Genomic DNA, 19,001 nt, shown 5'->3' with positions numbered 1-19,001 from the left:
TCTTTTCGAGAACCATTTGGGTACACCCACTAGAGGGTGCGCGAGCGAACCCTCTAGTATTGTAAATACGTATTAACCATTTTTGGTCGCCATTTGAATCGAAATTTTCTTACTGTGAATGTGGTTACTGTTAGATATATAAACACATATACAAAGAGCATTTATTACTGTGACTGTGGGTAGGCTCTACTGCTGGATATAAATATACATATACAAATAAAAACTTTATTACTGACAGTTGCTTCTCAACGTTTGTATTAATTAATAATTATAAAAAATATAAACGTCGTAGTGGTGTATCGTTACATGTACTTTACTATTTCAATCGACTATAACAGGGACAGTTTAAAAAAAGTATTAAATCGTAAATGTTTTACTGTGTTTAGTGGTATATTATTGATAGGCCTATAACACATTTAAAACAATATTTCGTTACTGAGTGGATAAAGAATATATTTAAAAATTAATCTTCCCATCCCCGTTCTAAACTATAGTTGAGCATCATCCGCATCTAGAATCCAAGTTAGGGGCCAAAATGTGGTCAAAATGGCCCACTTTCCCCCACTTTCGATGTTTGTTCGTTATACAAATGTATGTTTCTGCATGTAACCATACATATGGGGTATCAAAATGATCGCAATTGTACCGGGAAGGTTTTAAACTACAAAAGTCCGGAGATTTGATGGGAGGGGTTTGGGAGATGGGGTTCAGTGGAAAGTGAGGATTTTGCTTAGGCTAGGGGTAGTAGGCTATCAAATTGACCAGAATTGTGGTTGGAAAATGTTAAGGTATTTTAATTATCCCTGGGAAGGGGATGGGAGTTTGGGGTGGGGATGTAGGCCTATCACCATGACCGAAACTTTATTGGGAATGTTTTAAACTACATTTGAAAACTGCCACTGAGGGATTATAATTATAGGTTGGGAGTGATTGCTAACATAATTTGTACTGGAACCGTCTTAAACACATCACCCATATCTGGGGTATGTTTGGAGGGGAGGAGGAGGAGCGAAAATACTGGCGTAATGAAGTAGCCTATATGATTGGAATTTTACTAGGCAAAGTTACTACATTTGAACTGTCCAGGAGAGGAGTTAAAGTTTGTTGATTGCAACTGTGAAGGTGAGAGGAGAAAGAAGGCTGGGGGTTCGCAGTATCAAAATTAGATATTTGAATTATCAGCCAATATGACACCTATTCATTACACAGTTTACAATATAAACCATTATTAGGCCTATCATAGCTATGTTTACCCCTTTCAATTTGAAGCTAAAGTTGAATTGAAATTTGTCCTTCACTGGGAAGAATTTGTTTTTAAAAAAGAGTGTGGGGTGTTCGTGAAGAAGGGTGGAGGTTGGTGAGTATAGAGAGATACTGGTGTCGGGTGTTATGTACTGAGAAGGCTTTAAACTCATTTTGAAACCCGCCCTGGGGCGGGTATAATTGCTAGTATCGAATAATAGTCATATAATGGGTGCATAACAGGTTAGCGCCAGACCGTGAAGCGAATGATTGATTATTGAATTGAAGCACATTATATGGGCAGAAGGCCAACTTTCTTTTTATCATTGTAAAATAAATACAAATGGCATGCAAAAAATACTGATGTATGATGATGCCTTTTTTGTTGTTATTGCTTTGATAACCGATTGTGAGCAAATTCGGTTTTACTAGCTGGTTGCTGTGTAAATGCGGAACTAACACTAATAACAATAACAATAAATAAACCAAAATATATGTACACTACTTACTGTATACTCATTTTTGTCATTTTCAAAAAAGTTAGCGTCATAATTAAAGATTTTCAATACAAGTTGGGTAGCAATGGATAGCATATTTTATGTGCTTTCTTCTGATACCAAATATTTCTTCAAAACATTTGAATTATTTAATATTATAAATAAACCAAAATAAATTTACACTATCTAGTATACTCATTTTTGTAAAAAATGAATAAAATATGCATATTTTTCAAAAAAAATTAGCACCATAATTACAGATTTTCAATTATACAAGTCGGGTAGCAATGAATATAATATTTTATGGGCTTTCATTTGATACCAAATAATTCTTCCAAACACTTAAATTAATTAATATTATATAAATAAACACAACAATTACACTAACAAATATTCGTTTTTTTTGTACAAAAGTAATCATATTATGTACATTTTCCAAAAAAATAGCTTCATAATTAAATATTTTCAATACAAGTTGGGTAGCAGTGTGTAGCATATTGTATATGCTTTCATTTGATATCATACAGTTTGTCCATTGACATTTTAAAGAATAATTTAACCCTGATTGTTAGTCAACACAGGTACACTAGAACACCTCGTATTTTTGCGATCCCGTAAGTTTAACCCGAATTTGTAGCTTAGTTTGGCCAGGCCTAGCAGCTACGATCACAGGCTTTCCGTTACGCAGTCCAAACATGGACACGATCAAATAAGGCAACCGTATTATTAGGTTACGCTTTTCAAAGTACGGGGCGCATGATACCATCGGAATAAATCGTGTGCTGACGTATTATTAGGACAGTGTCGAATATTTTGTTGCCAGAAATGTTCAAATCAACCTTACTAGGCGTGTGTCTATATATACTAGGCCTACTCATACTACAATCCGACAACTATATAAATAAATCATCGGACAAATATGCTATATGCTATATCACTAACGCTACCGGTTGTAGATATTCTCTACTACCAGATCTACAAGAAAGGTAATTATTCATTTCTTATTCGGCGAGAAGGATCAGGAGAAAGTTTGGCTGTCCTTGTACATATTACAGAAACGCGGATGCCACATGTAATACGCTGTTACTCTCTGGTGATATACATACGAATCCAGGGCCAGTAAAAAATCCTTGTAGCATTTGTGAAAAAGCTGTGGCAAAAAATCACCGTTCTGTTCAATGCAATGATTGCACGATAGCCTGCCACATTAAATGTGGACAAATATCGCCGAAGACCTACAAGGTAGGCAGGTTACAAAATAATTTAAAATATTGGACATGTTCCAAATGCCTGTTTGCAAAATTACCAGGATTTGACGTTTTTGAATTAACTAAACCGGACCAAGGTTTCAAATTAGATGAAAATGTTAAAAACTTCGACGATACTGAAAATGGAATCGATTTTAAAAGTTTGGAACGAAAGGGTCTGAAATGCCTACACCTGAATGTCAGATCTCTTATCCCTAAACTTTCGGAAATTCGTGAACTCGTCAAAAAATGCAACCCATCAGTTTTCTGCGTTACAGAATCGTGGCTCAACAACTCAGTCACTGACAGAGAAATCAGCATCAACAACTACTCCATAATACGCAGAGACAGAAGAGAAAACACATTTGGTGGTGTTTGCATCTACATTAAAAGTGATCTCGCCTTCAAGGAATTGGATCAACTGAACTGTGATGAACTTGAAGCTGCATGGATAGAAATATTTCAGCCTAAATCAAAATCAATTGTTCTTGGTTGTGTGTACCGTCCTCCAAAATATAACAATATTGATTTTATACATCAATTTGACATTACCGTCAGTAAGACAGATCATCAGAAAGAAGTTATAATACTCGGTGACTTTAATATAAACTTGCAGGACAAGTCGTCTTATCCGGTAAAAAAGTTTTGCGAATGTCTTGATCTTCATAGTTTTGAACAATTGATAAATGAACCAACTCGTATTACTGAACGCAGCTCTACTCTAATTGACCATGTACTTACCAACAAACCTACTAACATAATTAAATCTGGAATTGTTCCTATCGGTCTCTAACATACTGTATTAGAAGGATTGTACGAAATATATATTATAGTCATAATACAGTAGTTTTAAGATCATTAAAGTCATACAGTAAAGGTTCTTTTAATGATATAATATCTAATGTTGATTGGACACCAGTGCATACAAGTACCGATGTAAATATTGCCTGGTCATATTTTAAGAATCTATTTATAAGTGCTATTGATAAAATCGCACCCTCCAGGAAAGTACGTATTAAACAACTGACTCAACCTTGGATGAATGTTGATATTTTGGAGAAGATCCACCTTAGAAATAAGTTTCTTGGGCTCTTTAGGAAACATAAGCAGAGAACGGATTACTAAGATGAATATAAGAGCCTCAGAAATAGTATTCAGAGAGACATAAAAAATTCCAAAGCGGATTATTTTAACACCCAGATTGAAGAAAACATTAATAAAAACAACTCCAAATGCCTCTGGAATACATTGGAGAAACTTGGATATAGTTCTAAGAAAACTACTAATGGAATTACTGTACTGGAGATAAAGACGGAAATGTATGTCATGATTCTAAGACTGTTGCTTCCAAGTTTAACAATTTCTTTACTTCCATGGCTTCTTCTTTAGCATCCCAACTCCCAATATTTGGCAATTATTCAATTGTTTCCGAAAAATTTCAAGACTTTCAACATAAGTTTTATAAGTCAGCCCCCTCTAAATTTGTTCTTGCCATGGTTGATGATGAATTCGTTGAGAAGGAACTGCAAAGTCTAAATCCTAACAAAGGAATATATCAGCACGATTTTTAAAAGACGGCATCACTCAAATAACTGGGCCAATCAAACACACCATTAACCTTTCAATTACTTCTAACATTTATCCAGAAGAATTCAAAATTGCCAGGGTAAAGCCCCTTTATAAGAAAGGGAACCATCTTGATGTAAATAATTACCGGCCTGTCAGCGTTTTAAATATTGTTTCAAAAGTTCCAGAACATAAAATATTGGAATGCATTTCCCATTAATATTAAAAATTGCAATACTTTAAATAGTTTTAAATATAATGTAAAATCACTTTTATCTGAAAGAATACCTGTGTAGCAGTTTTGTACAGTATTTTATATATTTTTAACTTTAGGCAATTGTATTAGGTGCAATTAAACGTTTAAACATTGCAATATTTTAACTACATTTTAAATTTTAAATATGTAAAATCACATTTTATCAAAATACTGTGTAATCCTTATCATGTTTACTGTACAATTTTTTAACCTTTTAGTAGTCATAGGGCGCTTTAAATGCAATTATCAGTGTTATTTTTATGTTTGAGGACCCCAATGGAAATAAGTTTTCTTTTAAACTTTCTTGGGTTATTCCTCGGTTCATTCTATTAATATTGTTATCTTGTGCTTTTTTCTGTTATGTTTGTCTATTTTTGAGTGAACCGAATAAAACTGAACTGAACTGAAAATGTGTTTTTGGTCATTTTTGGGTCAAAGGTCAGTAAAGCATTTCCTGTAATTTTTTTCGCTAAAAGTTGTGTTAGACCGAATATAAATATGTATATTCTGAACAATTTGACAACAAAAGTAAATCTGTACTGAGGAGGCTTTAAACTCATTTTGAAATAATTGCTAGTATCGAATAATAGTCATAAACAGGTTAGCGCCAGACCGTGAAACGAATGATTGATTATTCATTCATTCATAATTAAATATTTTCAATACAAGTTGGGTAGCAATGGGTAGCATATTGTATATGCTTTCATTTGATATCATACAGTTTGTCCATTGACATTTTAAGGAATAATTTAACCCGAAAATGTGTTTTTGGCCATTTTTGGGTCAAAGGTCAATAAAGCATTTCCTGTAATTTTTTCAATGTGCGAAGATCCAATGTGTTCTTATAACGCAATTTAAAGTTGAATATAGAAGATACTAAAATGTTCAATTCAATTTTATTTTCATAAGATACATTATGAGAGGTTTTTTTAAGTTGTATGCACTTATGTTGGAGAAACTTAAATAATCCCAGATTGCTTTAAGGCTATTTCGACCAGAAAAAAAGAATTCTAAAAGTATATAGGCGTATAATAAATATTTCAAATGTAGCCAATAAATAAATAATTTAAAAAAATGTTATTTTGCAGTCTGAACTGCACACTGTACAGAAAAATAAGGTGAATAAATATTTTTTTAAATTTATGTAATAACTAGAAATGTCGAAGCCGACATAAGGATTCTGACAAACACAATGGATAGTAGGCCTACCACACCTAATGGACAACATCAGAGAAAGATACTTCTAGATTGTGGCGGTAATGTCGCCTCTACAGTCAAGATGTTTCGTGAAACGTATCCTGGAGGAAAAGATTTCATCATCCATTCCTTCGAAATCGATGACCGTCTCTGCCCTTATTTTAGCCCGTATCATAAAAATCACCATCTACACTGTCCTGTCGGGGTATCGGATCATGACGGTAGGTAAAATGAGTTAATCATAATGTACAACAACAATTGTCCTCAACCACACGTATGCATTAAAAATAAATATTCATGCTGCCACTTGTTCATGTTTGATAGCCACTTATAGAATTTTCCTAATTAAAATTCGTTGACTCCTATCAATATTTGTCACATTGGCTTGGCGTCTTAATTGAATTCATGTCTTTACAGTGGGTATAGTACTGTAGGCTCTTATCAGAGAGATTTGTTACAACCGCTAATGTAGAAAACGCCAGGTAATGTCGAAACAACCGTTAATGTAGAACAATTCCACCGCTAATGTAGTAAAACCTCCAGCTAATGTAGTAAATAAAAATCAACACAAGCTAATGTAGAAACGGTCAACAGCTTATGTAGTAAAGAAAATTGCCTCCCAGCTTATTATGTAGTTATTATCGCCAGCTAATGTAGAAAATGTTTTTTGTATTAATTAACGACCACACCTCTCGTAAATGACCACCTCTTTTAAGGGACCACGACCTCTTTCTCTCTATTAAAGGACCGCTTCTCATAATCGACCATCTCCCCCATTTCAACGACCTCTCGAAAGTGACCGCCTCTATTGAACGACCATGGTCGATTATGAGAAGTGGTCCCTTACAGAGGCGGCGGTCGTTCAATCGAGGTGGTCTTTTTGGAGAGGTCGTTGTGACGGAAGATGGTCGATTATGAGAAGCGGTCCTTTAATAGAGGTGGTGGTCCTTTAAAAGAGGTCGTCACTGACGAGAGGTGTGGTCGTTAAGAGAGGTGGTCGCTTACGAGAGGTGGTCAATTATGAGAAGCGGTCCATTAACAGAGACGGTGGTCGTTCAATAGAGGCGATCACTATCGAGAGGTCGTTGTGATGGGAATGGTCGATTATGAGAAGCAGACTCTTAATAGAGGTGGTTCCTTTAAAAGAGGTCGTCACTTACGAGAGGTGTGGTCGTTAAGAGAGGTGGTACATTAATAGAGTCGTCACTGACGAGAGGTGGTCAATTATGATAAGCCGTCCCTTAAAAGAGACGGTGGTCGTTCAATAAAGGTGGTCACTTAAGAGAGGTCATTGTGATGGGAGATAGCTAATTATGAGAAGCGGTCCTTTAATAGAGATAAATAAGTCGTGGTCCCTTAATGGTCACTTACGAGAGGTATGGTCGTTAAGAGAGGTGGTCGCTTACGAGAAGTGGTCGATTATGAGAAGCGGTTCCTTATGAGGGGAGGTGATCCCTTACGAGAGGTGGTCGATTATGTGAAGCGGTCCCTTAACAGAGATGGTTGCTTACGATGTGTGGTCGTTTTGCTTACGAGAGGTGGAAAGACTGATAGCTAGTAAAGATCGATGCATTTGCACATGATTTAGACATTTTTGTAAAATATATAACATTTTCTACATTAGCTGGCGATAGTAACTACATAAGCTGGGAGGCAATTTTCGTTACTACATAAGCTGTTGACCGTTTCTACATTAGCTGGTGTTGATTTATATTTGAAACTTGAAACTTGAATATTTTAATGTTAAGTCAAACGTTATCAATTCCACCAAAATGATGTTAAGTGAATTTGTACTTTTAAACATAGGTTATCATATTCCAATAATTGCATATGTACGTTTGCAATAAATTCAATATTTACGATACATAATTAATACAGAAAGGTAATGCTGTAAATACTCTAAATCATATATTAGGCCTTTTGTGCGAGTACTTGTTTGAAAGAGAAAGTCTTTTACTGTAGCCAATAAATAAATCAACAAATAAACAATAAACCTTATTATTTCCAAGGTTTCAAGCCATTTATGAGTTTGACAATAAAGTTTATTGAATATAAATATTGAATATTGAATATTAAATACGTATTTTAGATAGATACTTTGACGAAAGTTTGTAATCGCATTCAAAGCAGATGTAAAAAGTACAATAGACAGATAAATGTGTTACAGTAATGAATATCCACTGTGGTTGTTTTCAGTTTTTCTATTATGATTTCGATCCGATCTGAAAGGAGAATAGGAAATTGAATTAACTAACCGATGTGGTGGTTGTTTTGGTTGTTGTTTGTATTCTTCATTATAATGATATCGATCAAGTCTTATCTACTTTAATACCGCAATGATTTCGATATATTGAAAAGGACAAACTTAATTTTTGTTACGATACTATATTACTAACCACTGTGGTTATTTCTGTTTTTTTTCTGTATACTTAGTTTATAGTGATATTGATCAAGTCATGTAATAGCACAATGATTTCAATCTACTTTAAAGGAAAATATGAATTCAATTTGTTTAAAATATTAAGTAATTACTGTAGTTAATTTTTAGTGGTTTTTCTGTATATTTATCATGATATTAATCAAGATTCAAGATTCAAGATTCAAGAAATTTTATTTGTCCATAAAAATGGAAATTCACTTTGCTTGGTAGATTAAAACAACAATATTGCAACAATTTAAAACGTGCAGAACTATAACAGATAAAATACAAGATAAAAAGTTAAAAATGTAAAACTATTTAAAAATTGCATTATTGTCTTACATTAGAATTAAAAATATGAATGCTATTTACAACGAAGGATTTTCTAGTTCTACAAAGATTTGTTCTTGGAGGTCGTAGCCTAATACCTGATCTATTTAAGTTATAACAGTAATGTAACGGATGAGTGGGGTCTTTCATAATATTGTTTACTTTTTTTTAAATACTCTTTTCATAGATAAATGAACAAGGCGTTAGATCAGCTTTAATAATACGTTGTGCAATTTTACGTGGTCTCTCAATATTTTTCTTATCATTTTCAGTAAAGTTACCATAAAAACATCCAATGCTAAAAGATAAAATACTTTGAATAATACTTTGATAAAATAGAATTAAAATAGTGTTATCAACTCTAATTTGCTTGAGTCATTGAGATTCCTCCAATTGAGAGTCCTATCTACTTTACCATATGATTTCGGTCATTGTGGCATAAATATAAATGCTTATTTAAAAACAAATATGGATGCTTGTTTACTCGGGAAAGGAATGAAATTACACTACACTCGTAATCAATTTCGGTCGGTTGCACTTCTTGTTTATGAAATTTAGCGAGGGCTTAACCAACCTGGAATACGTGTATATATTTAACAATCTTGATCGTGATTCAAGTAACAGTAACCCTATTTATCATACTGCAATGTTGCTTGGGCAACAACTGTTTGATAAATTTACTGGATGATGCCCCTGGACAGGTTCTGATAACACGAAAATGAATTCTCTCTTTAAATTACAAAAAAAGGCTATCAGAATCTGTTCGGGAGCACCTCCAAAATCTCACACTAAACCACTTTTTTATTCTCTCAATACTTTAAATATATTTGATATAAATAAACTCCAAACAGCTTTATTCATGTTCCGCCTAAATCATAATAAATTACCAACTCAATTTTACTCCTATTTTCAAAATTGTAATCATTCTTACAACACCAGATCTTCAACTGCAAAAAATCTAATATACGAAAAGCATACCATATTACTTAGAAGAACATCTTTTATTTACAATGGACCGTATATATGGAACAACTTACCGCTTAATCTAAAAGCAATAACCATCATAAATACATTTAAAACAAAATACAAACAAACACTTATTTCAAACTATTTAGAACATTTTAGTAATTCACAATTGCCTTAAGACTGTTTTTTCTTTTTTGTGCCTTTTTGTTTAATTTTATTTGTCAATTTGACGAAAGAAATAAGTTTTTTTTGTTCTCTCACTTAAATTAAATAATTAAATATATTACTTAATGCATCCTCCTCACACAATTGTATTTATTAATTTATGTTTCTGTTCATATTGTATTGTATTGTGTAAAAACAATAAACTTGAATATTTACTACATAAGCTGTTAGTGTTTCTACATTAGCTGGAGGTTTTACTACATTAGCGGTGGATTGTTCTACATTAACGGTTGTTTCGACATTAGCTGGCGTTTCCTACATTAGCACAAGATTCAAATCTTCTTGTCCAATAAAGTATGCGTATGTTCTATGGAAGGTTTTGATTTCCAAACACCTAAGTAGGCTGATATATTGTTGGTCGTCACCTGGACCTAAAATACACGTCACAAAGACTGTGTCGAGGATCGAATTGAGAATGAGGAACTGGACCGTAGTAGACCACTTTAGGGGGACATCCACAATCAAGGGAACTTAAGGCCATGTTTCCAATCCAAAAATTAACGGATAATTAATCGATAATTAACCGATAAACTGGCTGTGGAAACGGGGTTTAACCGATTACACTCGGGAAAAATAAACCGATAATTATCAAATCGGATACTGTAATTATCGGAAAATGCGATAATTTTTACCTTTGACCTGAATGACAAATCAATGCGCTGTGATTGGGCTCTTGGTTGTTCGGTCAAGTCTAATCATGCGCAGCGCATTTTATTTTTTGTTTAAATTAATTACCTGATTGGTTAACAAATTAACCGATAATTTTGTTATGGCTGCGGAAACACGGCCAAATAAAGGGACACTTTCTCATTAACGAAACGAGGCAATATATGTTAATGGCTATATAGCACTACTAATAGCAACCTCTATATTCAGATAACAACTTGGCCCCTGTTTATGCTTGGTTCTCATTGTAGAGGCGTCTACATCCTTGCGTTACGTTCCTATAATTTGTTTCTATGTTTAGATCGCCGCAACCTAAAGCTCACGAACATTGTTTTTCTGTCTTTAAACAGGCAATATGACGGCATTTTGTGATGCAACATGGACGCCTACAAAATCTAACAAAATGCAATGGGGAGGAGGAAGTCTGTTTGTCCGTGAATCGGAACGCGCCGATAATATAACTGGAGGTCGAAGACTATATAGTTACCGCAAAACAATCCCAACGATCAATCTTTCAAGATGGATTAAAGAAAATTTAAGAAAAGAAGATTATGTAATTTTTAAAATTGATATCCAAGGTGGTGAATTTTGTGTTCTTGACCAAATGCTGAAAGATGGGACATTTGCGTGGGTCGATAAGTAAGTAAGGGTAATTCCATTTCAATTCAACCAAAATGAAATTTTAAATAGATTTTTGTTAAATTTGGTGTATACACAGAGCCCCTAAGCTAAAACGTTGGAATTCCAAATGTTCCCACACCTTAAATTATATAATCCACTATTTATCCTAATCCTAATTTATCAAAACTGTTGTTTTTGCTCATTTTAAGTGAAATTTCATGATTTCTCCCAGTTTCCATTGTTACAAGACACTATTAAAATTTACCAAATATAAAATTATTAGTGCATTTATATAATTTAAGATGTCTTCTTCCTAATACAATATTTAAAAGTTTGGATTGCCACATTTACCATTTTGGACTTTCGGCACACTTTGAATTGATTCTGGCCTACTGTGCGATAGTCCGAATAACATAAAGCTTACCACGTTGAAACATATTGGGGATGTACATATGATTTCAGAACAATTGCGAGATTTACGATAACGCCGGTTCACGAGATATGGACTAGTGAATTTTTTTTGTTTTTTTTGCGCCAAAACGTGAAAATTTGGTAGTCCAAATCTCTTGAACCGATAAAAGATAGTTTGATTTCTGTACTGAATTTAAGGAAAATCCATGGCATCATTGGTTGAATTAGAAAGCTTTGATCGGATTTTTGTTGACTATAGACGGCTGAGGTTGGGTGTTAGTGTCAGTCTATCATGTGACCACAAAAAAAACAATTTTACCTTTGAATGGGACAAAACTAGCAATTCTACGTATTACGAAACCAACCAATCAGGTGTGTTATAATATTTTATTTTTGGTATTTTCAGATATTATGGCGAATATCATTTAAGTCATCACGTGGGTTATAGCAAAGAGGAAAAGAAAAGGATTGTTAATGAGGTTCGGAAAAACATAGACATGGTGTTGTGGGAAGGAGAGTTTCGTAACTATGTAGACTTCGATAAATTACATCCAATACAAGTAAGAGCAGTATGGAAACAAATAAACACAATAATCCTAAGGGGGGAGAAAACACTCGGCATTCCCTACACCTACAGTACATTCAGTACTGGGGTTTAGACTATCCACCATTAAGAGCATACCACAGTTGGATTTGTGGAAAAGTGTCATCCTTTCTAAATGCAGACTGGGTAGAGCTTGATAGCTCTCATGGTTATGAAAGTTATGAACACAAACTTTTTATGAGGTATTCAGGTAAAAGATTAAACACAAATTAAACGTTACAAGGACCAAGTGTATAAACAAAGCCAATTCCCAAGAAGTTTACATAAATGTATCTATTCATAGCAAAATCACAATGTGTATCTCGTATATAACGTAATTTTTTTTATTTTTTGGGGGTTCTTTCTGTGCTCTGTTCTGGGTTGACCAACTAGCATAGGTGATTAGCACCTGTTTGGTCTTTCCTTGCCTTTTATATTTGTTTTGTCTCCTTTGTATTGTATATGGCAGAAAATTGAATAAATAAATAAATAAATTTAAGAAAGAAAACCCCCATAGATATTAATGGTTAAAGAAACAAAATAATTCGAACTTGAATAAAACTGCAATCTTTATCCACATATAACGCCAATTTGGTTTTTATGTCTATACAATAATTGTACGAGCCTAGGCAACGTTTTGGCTTCCACAGACAATGCATGACATTATGATAAATAGTTTTGGGGGATGGGTGAGGAAGGGGTGGGAAAATAGCAAATCAAAATTCCACACAACTGCACTATGTTCGTGCAGATAATCCTTTTGTTATTATGATTCGACCATGTGATGTCTTGACGCGACTGTTTTAAATATTGGAATCATCTGCATAAATCCTACCCTCACAGCCAATGGATGCCCCCAACAAAATAATAGGCCTAACTACAATAAATTACACTTCCTACTGCTAACTCTAACATATTCATGATTTTGTTTAGATACCCGCATTAGCGGTAGGTAAAGCTGGTTCCACATACAAGAAATGCGTGAAAAATAACGACCTTGCAATTGTAATAACTATTGGGATGTGCAAGAAAGAAGCCGTAAAAGTAATATCGACTTTAGCATCTTACAAACAAAAAATCCCTGTCACCGTGTTTGTGTACAGCGAGTTTGCTGTGCAATGGCCAGAACTGGTAACATCCTGGGCGAAAGTCTATGACATTGGTCTCCGAGGAACGCATCAATACCCGCCTGGAAATTTTGATCAGTTGCAAAAAGCATGGGTTAGAGAAGCCATCGTTACTGCTGAGATGCGGCTTAATGAAATCGGCATAACGCCAACTTACTTTCTACCAGATGAATTTAAAGAAAAGAGTGCGTTGCATACCCAGTTAAGTGCTCGAGCATTTAGAATCGTACAGCCAAGTTCGCAGTTCCCTCTGAAGAATGCTGGTAAGTGATGAAATGTTTTGATATTGTTTATAAATCAAATCACACTGCCAAAATAAATGATTCGATAAATAAAACTTAATGGAGCATAATATGCGGTTAAGACAGTGGAACTGCAATACCTTGCCATAAATTAACATCGGCAAGGGTTCGAGCCTCACTCGCTCCATGGTTCTGGTGGTAGAACGAGTCTTCTCGGATAAGGACTATAAACCGTAGGTTCAGTGTACACATCTGGCTTATGTGCACTTTAAAGAACCTAGTACATCTTTCGAGACGAGTAGGAGGTTACCCCGGTGTACTTTACTAATACACACAGTCACTCATTAAGAGGGCCCCTTGATTGTCAGCACACGCTGTTTAGGGTCACCCTCTATAAATAAGAGATGGCCGGTTTAACAACTTAATGGAGGGAAAATATGAACCGTCATCGTTTTATTACTACACCATGCATTATTATACAGATATTGACTGCTTAGAGGTTAAATATAAGATTTGACATCCCCAAGGGAATATATATTTCTTGAGAACATAATATCATTCCCTCGGGAACCATAATAAGCCTGCCTAGTTAGGCGTTGCATTCACCTTACCTTGCGAAGAATAATATTCAGATAATTACTAATTAATGATTGGCAATAATATATTCACTTAGGCCTAGGTCGTTTAAATTTCCATCAATAAGCCTACATTAATAATAGTAATTATTATCAGGTAGGCCGAATAAATAACATTAATAATTCGACTTCTTCGAGGAGCCGAATCACAGGATGTTCAGAGCGCCGCATGCCTTTTTGACTGGCCTAGCATGCCGGCAGCATTATTTGTGTCCTGTTAGGTTAAGGCAGAAACTATAGAGGGCCTGAATTCATACATGAATATTCATGAAGTGACGAAAAACCCTGTAAATAATTTTCACGCGATAATCGAAAATGATCTCTCGTCATCGCGCTGCTAGGGTAGCTGCTGCAAAAACACTCACCGACCATGTAGCCGCGCCCTACGTACATATAGTATTAACAATTAAATGTAAATGAAATAATTGATTAAGAATTTGACACTAGTGTTCTAACCCTTCTGAAAAAAAGTACATACATGTTTTATGTTAGTCTAACATTGTATTTTCAGACCTAACATACATTATTCCCTATTATAATAAATACATGAGAAAATCTTTGGAACTGCTAATAAATAAAAATAAAAACGTTATAATAATGTTGCTTATGTTTGTGAAATAATTATTTTATTTGATTAATTAAAAAACCACACATAACCTTTAGAATCATCAAGAACGGTTGTTACCTTCCTTTAATCATGGAGGTACAAACTCCATGCTTTAATTGTATTCCACATTCATTGTTTATTATTTATGTTTTACTTTTTAAAATGACCTGGTACACACATGGCAATTAATATTAAGTGGTGCAAAATCATGACAATTATTCATGTGTTTTTAATTTGTTAATTTTTTGTTTTTGTGGTAATTAATTTGTATTTAAAAGCTCAATTTCAGGCAATAAAATTCTCCAATTTTCTGTATGCAGCTGATATGATATAATCCAAGATCCTATGTTTGATGTAAAAGACTTCGTATGCAGATATATATTTTCTGTTCAAACCACCGCCTATTTTTGAACAAAACAAAATATCATAAACAATCTCACCAATGAAATAAAAGATACACATTAGGCCTAGTAAGTATAGGCCAATTGTAGTACAGTATATAGTGGAATTGTGATTATACAGGTTTAATTATTATTATAACTAGGCCTACATATATATAAACCTAACCTAGGGGCCTAGCTAGGCCGTAAGAAGCCGTTCTACTTTATTTAATATTAAAATAAACTTTGTTAGTTCTAGGCCTACTCCCCATAGTAGTAGTAGTAAAAATAAAACACCAAACAAAGCCATATACATGGTTGCAGTCGCGTGCTCAAGTTAGTGTTTACCGATAAACCGACCGACCTTTGCACGCGACTAAAAATTAAATAATAAAGGGATGTGCTATTATTGTTATATAACACCTAAATAACTTCCATGATTGGACGATTGTGGGTCACATGGCGTGCAATAGTACGCACTATTAAACGATCGTTTAATAGTACTTTTTAAACATTTTTATGTATGAAAATAAAAAACGTTTCGCGGATGAAAAAAAAATCTAGTGTACAAATTACTGTGAAATACAACATCGCCACCTGTTGTCTTGTCTGTTTTGTTTGTAAACACCAATATGCAGCAGCAGATTTGTGTGTACGATTTGGAGATATATATGTACTAATTTCATTCAAAAAGGCATTTAAATTAGCTCTAGGCTAGATCGTTTTTAGGATTTTGATTAATTAATGGGGACATCCCTGCAAGACGTGGAATCGTTGTAAAACATAATTAGCCTATATATAGTTCCAATTGCCTGTCGATGTTTCGTATTGCTGTAGGCCTAGGCGTTGTAGCCTACTAGCTGGGCCGCCTAGGCCTGTTAGTATTAGGCTAGGCCTAGGCGTTGTAGCCTTCCTAGGCCTAGGATTGTTTGGTCGTTTGTTGACATAATTAACACTACAGTAGGTGCGTTTATAAAATCCATATAAATAATAATATTTAATATCATTATTAAAAACCAAATGTTACTGTTTTAATCAATGTGAATCAAATGTAGGCCTTGGCTAGGCCTACCTTTTATTTGATTCAAATGACAGGAATCTCGTCATTATTTGTACCATTACACTAGTTCATAAACATTCATTATTTGTATAATATATAATGATGTTAAAATACCTGAAGTACGCGAGCAAACAACTCAACAACATCGAGAGAACAAGGCCACACAGATGGCTGCAGTCGCGTGCTCAAGTTAGTGTTTACCGACCAACCGACCGACATAGTGAGCTGTAGAGTCGCGTTGCCCGCGACTAAAAAGAGTAGGCCTACAGTAACTCCCTCCGATCTGCACTGCGAACATGCAACAAAACAGACAGTGTGTGTTTGCAAGTATGACGTCATGAGCTCACGCATGCATCATGAATATTCATGATATATGCATGCCCTCTATAGTGTTTGCCTTAACCTAATAGGAAAAAAATAATGCTTCCCGGCATAGTTTTCGTCAATGATTGACGATGGATAAATTGAGTACAATTTTTTGGAACAGTAGGTGTGTTGTAAAACACAAAATAAATGTTTTGTATTGTTGAATTGAGATAATATTCCATTCGATTTTCCTCTGTTACTGTAAGCATATTATATTCTACATTATGCAAATAGGGGATAGGTCCTTAAGCATACGTATCACTATTAATATTGATTTCTTATATTTCCAGGGCTAAATGTAGGCAATTATTATAAACTTCCTGATTTTACAAGGGCAGCGAAGGCGCTAGGGTTTATCCACGAACAACTGGAAACCGAACATGGCGGAATCCTACGTTTGGACACAGACCTACCGGATACTCATATGATCATAGTCTTTTTGTTGGACTATCTGTTAGTCAATTCTGAATATAACATCATAGCATTAGACAAGTGTATTGTGTAATTTTTATGTGGATTTTCGAAACGCCCATAAGCAATATACCTAGTATATGATTCTATTTGCGAATGTAGTATAGGCCTATACTATTAGTAGGGACCTGACACTTATGACGTCACAATGCATTTAAATATACTTCCCGATTGGCTACTTTGGATATTTTGACCTTGAATATATTCCGAAGTTTTATGTAAATTGGTGGAAGGGATACCTTTTATCAACGGGACAAAAATCCACTTTTTAGTGTTAGCCATACTTGTGGTGCATGCCAGAGGTGTGTGTTAACAAATATGGATGTGTGCCGGTTGATACAGGTAGGTTAGTTTCAAAACATTACAAAGTATTCATAAATAGTACTGTGTGATACATGCAATCGTGTTTTATTATTTACCATTTGTTTACATGTAGTATTTTAAAATCCAGGGCTAATTTGATTTAAAAGAGTAGCTTTGGGATTAATTTTGTGATGTGACCAATCATAGTGTTGCTTAGTACCTAGATTACTGATTTTTATAGTGTTAATATATAGGCCTATTAAACTTTATTTCGCAAATAAAATGCATAGCAAAAACATACAAAAGGTATTAAAATATATATGTATGGGTATATAATGTATTGACAATGTTTAGATAATATATTTAAAGAAAACTAAGTTGAAAGGGATAGTAATTTGGTTTTTTTGGTAGGTGTGGGAAATGTTGGGGTTAGGGTGTGTATGTTATAAGTATGTTTGTAGGTATAGATTGATTATTAATTAGATAGAAAGACAATCAGTAATAATTACAAAAATCGGGTGATGAATGGTTTGAGGGGGTGAGGTGGGGGAGGCGGTGAGGTGGGGGTTGCATGTTTTTTCAAGTGGTAGATTATTAGCAGGGTATCGGGTATGTTAATGTATTATTGTATTTTGTAATGTATACTGTAGATAATATATAGGCTGATAGTAAGAAAAATATGTTGGTGTGGGGGCGGGGAAGGAGGGAGGGTGGTTATAGTAGTTTTGTGGGTGGGTGAGGGATATGTCGGAATTGGGCGTGCATGCATTGTATAGTATGTTTCTAGTTATTGAATATATATTAACTAGAAAATAATGTTTTAACAAATCAATGAATGGGGCGTCTGGCGGCGGAAGAGGGGTGTGGAGGGGCTGTTGGATTTGGTATGTTGTATGTATGTAATTTGTAAATATATTCAATAAATAGAATTCAATAGAAAATGTTCAGTTGTCGGCTAATAATGGTGCATAGAAAGAGTAAATGGAGAGTAAAACAAGAAAGGAGGTAGGAGTGGTTGAAAGGGTCAAGGAGGGCGGGGGAATAGTTGTTAAAACAAGGCCATATACATGGCTGCAGTGGCGTGCTCAAGTTAGTGTTTACCGACTAACCGACCGACCGATAGACCGACCGACATAGTGAGCTGTAGCTGTAGGGATATGGTGGTTGTTAAGAAGAGGTTGATTAGTAGATTGATACTATAGTTTGGAAAGAGAAATAATCATGTTAATAACTTACAATTTTTAAATAATTTTGTCACTTATTGCCACACTTTTTTTCCTTATGTATTGAAATGCATATACCGTTTTTAGTCGCGTGGACGCGACTCTATAGTTCACTATGTCGGTCGGTCGGTCTGTCTGTCTGTCTGTCGGTCTGTCGGTCTGTCGGTCTGTCTTTCGGTCCGGTATCACTATGCGTTTTATCGCTTTCTGACCTTATCTTGATATCAGTTTAATCTAGCTAAGTCAATTTTTCACAGTATATTCCTTATGGCCAGAAAACGATGTGGTTATGTTTTCACGGTGCGCAATAAAAAATTACGCGGTCTACGCACGATTTAACGAAATCACGTTTGTAATCATA

General features: G+C 34.6%; 1 protein-coding gene across 1 annotated transcript; it reads left to right on the top strand.

Annotated features, from left to right (window-relative positions):
• Positions 1-5,967: 5,967 nt before the first annotated feature.
• LOC144850306 (uncharacterized) lies at positions 5,968-17,250 on the top strand. Its single transcript, XM_078707559.1, has 5 exons — positions 5,968-6,226; positions 10,962-11,250; positions 12,050-12,203; positions 13,160-13,616; positions 16,934-17,250. The coding sequence occupies exons 1-5, from the start codon at positions 6,001-6,003 to the stop codon at positions 17,146-17,148; spliced, it is 1,341 nt and encodes a 446-aa protein (XP_078563685.1). The 5' UTR covers positions 5,968-6,000; the 3' UTR covers positions 17,149-17,250.
• The last annotated feature ends 1,751 nt before the right edge of the window (positions 17,251-19,001 follow it).

Source organism: Antedon bifida, chromosome 8 (assembly GCF_963402885.1).
Source record: "Antedon bifida chromosome 8, ecAntBifi1.1, whole genome shotgun sequence".
NCBI classification, from domain to species: domain Eukaryota; kingdom Metazoa; phylum Echinodermata; class Crinoidea; order Comatulida; family Antedonidae; genus Antedon; species Antedon bifida.
The sequence above is the reverse complement of the archived record's forward strand: the minus strand, read 5'-3'. Positions and strand labels throughout refer to the sequence as shown.

Bases quoted from the DNA above. Each gene is read 5' to 3' on its own strand.
- LOC144850306 (XM_078707559.1), top strand. From the start codon at position 6,001: ATGGATAGTAGGCCTACCACACCTAATGGACAACATCAGAGAAAGATA. The intron at 11,251-12,049 runs GTAAGTAAGGGT...TGGTATTTTCAG, and splicing joins ACATTTGCGTGGGTCGATAA to ATATTATGGCGAATATCATT. The intron at 12,204-13,159 runs GTAAGAGCAGTA...GATTTTGTTTAG, and splicing joins ATAAATTACATCCAATACAA to ATACCCGCATTAGCGGTAGG.